Source organism: Penaeus chinensis, chromosome 36 (assembly GCF_019202785.1).
Source record: "Penaeus chinensis breed Huanghai No. 1 chromosome 36, ASM1920278v2, whole genome shotgun sequence".
In the NCBI taxonomy this organism is placed as follows: Eukaryota; Metazoa; Arthropoda; class Malacostraca; order Decapoda; family Penaeidae; genus Penaeus; species Penaeus chinensis.
This window is the reverse complement of record NC_061854.1, coordinates 13320813-13323312: the sequence shown is the minus strand read 5'-3', so window position 1 is coordinate 13323312 and position 2500 is coordinate 13320813. Positions and strand designations below refer to the sequence as shown.

The following is a 2500-nucleotide window of genomic DNA, read 5'->3' as shown; positions in this document are numbered from 1 at the left end:
CCTGTTAGCAAGCAGGCGATTCCCCTGCCTCATAAACAAAAATAATTCCTGCCAGCCATACCATGTCGGGGTCGTTCCAGTGGCCAGGGCCGGCGTTGACCGCAATGTCGTCCTGGTTATCGCCGTAGTAGTTGATGATGCTGGCCACGGAGGCCCACGAGTCCTGGATGTCGTCGAAGTTCCTCCAGAGGTTACAGGTCGCGATGATGGACGTCCAGTTGGGCTGCAACGAGGGACGCCAAGATGGAAGGCCGGTCGGCAAACAGGGACATTATGCAAGATAAGAGACACTATCTTGTATCCAATCAAGAAAAAAACGAGAAATACCTCTCGAACCATCACTTTATTTGGCGAGGATACTAACAGTCATGCCAGACGCCAGCTGGTAATCTGGCCACGAGCACGAGTAGACCATGGGTCGGTTGGTCGCGTTGAGGAACTGGCCGAAGTCTGGGTAACCTACGAGGGTAAAATGAAAGAATTAGGAAACGTGATGGTAATATACTGAGAGCATGAAAGAATAAGCGAAAGTAATAACTGACTAATCGATATGACTTTAGTGACTAATATCTGCAGTATCATTAATTCACTCATAATTTTAACTACAGCTTATAGATAACATAACTTACACAATATCGGTCCTCTTATAATGCAATGTTCATTCAGTCTCTAACAAACTATCATTTGGCCTTGGCGAGTGGGAATAGGCAATGCGTAACTTACATATCCTTAGATATAAATTTCGGAAGTATTTAACACTTTCCTGCAAGAAAATCTATACGCGAACAACTGGATCATTTCGCTGGGCCGATTTACCCGGAATCGATGCACCCACCTTGATCCATGTCCTTCGGGTCAGCGTAGCATCCATCTAGCTTGACGTAGTCGACGCCCCACTCTGCGAACGTATCTGCATCCGTCTTCAGGTGGCCGAGGATGCCTGGGTATCCGCCGCAAGTGTAATTGCCGTAGTCCTCGTAGATTCCGAAATAAAGCCCTTTCTTGTGCATCTAATGGGCCAAGGAGCAAAGTGTTTACATCCCCCCGCGCATGCATAACCAAGATTGTGTTTAGAAGAGTGGGATGTAGATAAAGATTATTATAGAATAGTAAGGAATTAATGGCGGTTGATTCCTTCTGGGACATTGAGTATCCCTCTGACTAAAAATATTGGTGACTGTCACATCTAAAATCGAAAAAAAGATGGCATTGGTAGAGACAAATTCTGAACCCGTCTGCTGGCTCTCCCCCATGAAGCACGTCCAGCAGGCCACTCACGTAGTCGGCCAGGGCGGGGATTCCTGACGGGAAGCGCTTGCTGTCGGCCTGCAGTTTGCCCTGCTCGTCGCGCTCGTGCTCAGGCCAGCAGTCGTCGAGGGACACGACGTTGTAGCCCAGGCTGGAGTAGCCTCTGCTCACCAAGAGGTCAGCCATGGTCATGAACAGCTGCTCACTGCAAAGCAGTGGGAGTTTTCGCTAGATTGCTGATGAGAATATTTCGTCACAACGACAGATATAGAGAAAGAATGACTGATGTAGAGGTTGATTTGTATTTAAACTATTTTCGTGCGTCTGTTTATTATTATCATCGTTATCGTTATTATCTCTACTTTATTTACAGTATTTAACTATATATTGGGTATAAATGAGAATTAATATATTAACACTGTAAGAGATTATTTGACCGGTTTCGAAAAACATATATTTCTGACGAAGACGTAATGAAAACCGGTCACGCTCATTCATACCTTTTCTATATCTGTCGCAATGAACACTTTTCATTTTTGCTTTTCTAATTCTCATCTATCTTACTTGTCAATGCATATATGTGCACGAGGAAGAGAAAGCACGTACCTGATGCAGTTATGAGGGTCGTTTTCGCAGTCTGTGTTGCACCTGAACCTCTCCCACGCCAGCCAGCCCATGGGCGGGGTGCGAGCCAATCCATTCTCCAGTCCCTGCACGACCACGCTGATGGCCAGCGCGCCCAATAACACTGTTACCAGTCCTCCTTGCATCCTGGAAGAGGCACTTCATGAAGTCTTGGCGTAAAGGGGCTGTGATAACGTTGACGGTAAAACCATGCGCATTCGTGATGATAAATCAGCTCTAAGTAGCTGAAACAAGCCGGGCCACATAGATGTAAGGCTCGGGTGAAGATAGCCTTTCCGAATCTCACTGAACTGAATTGAATTTCGATGCCGCTTGTGAGGGACCGCCCGCATCACAATAAGTCGGATCTCGCTCATAGGTGTTTTCGGGAGGCGATTAGAATGAAAAACGGTCAGCACTCAGTTGCGGTAGTTATGTCACTTCGAACCCTTAGAGAAAAAGGGAGATCATGTTAACTTAATACCGAACCTATATTCGTATCGGCCTGCACTTCTTGTGCGATTGTCACTACAGCGAAAAGAATGAGGCTGTATATATGTGTTTTCTTATCATATGTTAATGCGAGAAGTATTTCCGGAGATCTGCTGATATGTACAGTTTCGAAAGC

The 2500-nt window shown here is 46.0% G+C and overlaps 1 protein-coding gene across 1 annotated transcript in view; it reads right to left on the bottom strand.

The window, feature by feature from the left end:
• Positions 1–2500, bottom strand: part of LOC125044716 (alpha-N-acetylgalactosaminidase-like) — a 6388-nt gene that overhangs the window by 2973 nt on the left and 915 nt on the right. Inside the window, exons 2-6 of the mRNA XM_047641592.1 lie at positions 1855–2019; positions 1279–1453; positions 836–1010; positions 365–459; positions 62–223 (exon numbers count right to left, since the gene is read on the bottom strand). Of these exons, the coding sequence (XP_047497548.1) occupies positions 62–223; positions 365–459; positions 836–1010; positions 1279–1453; positions 1855–2018 (771 nt within the window). The 5' untranslated portion in view covers position 2019. The remainder of the gene's footprint in view (positions 1–61; positions 224–364; positions 460–835; positions 1011–1278; positions 1454–1854; positions 2020–2500) is intronic.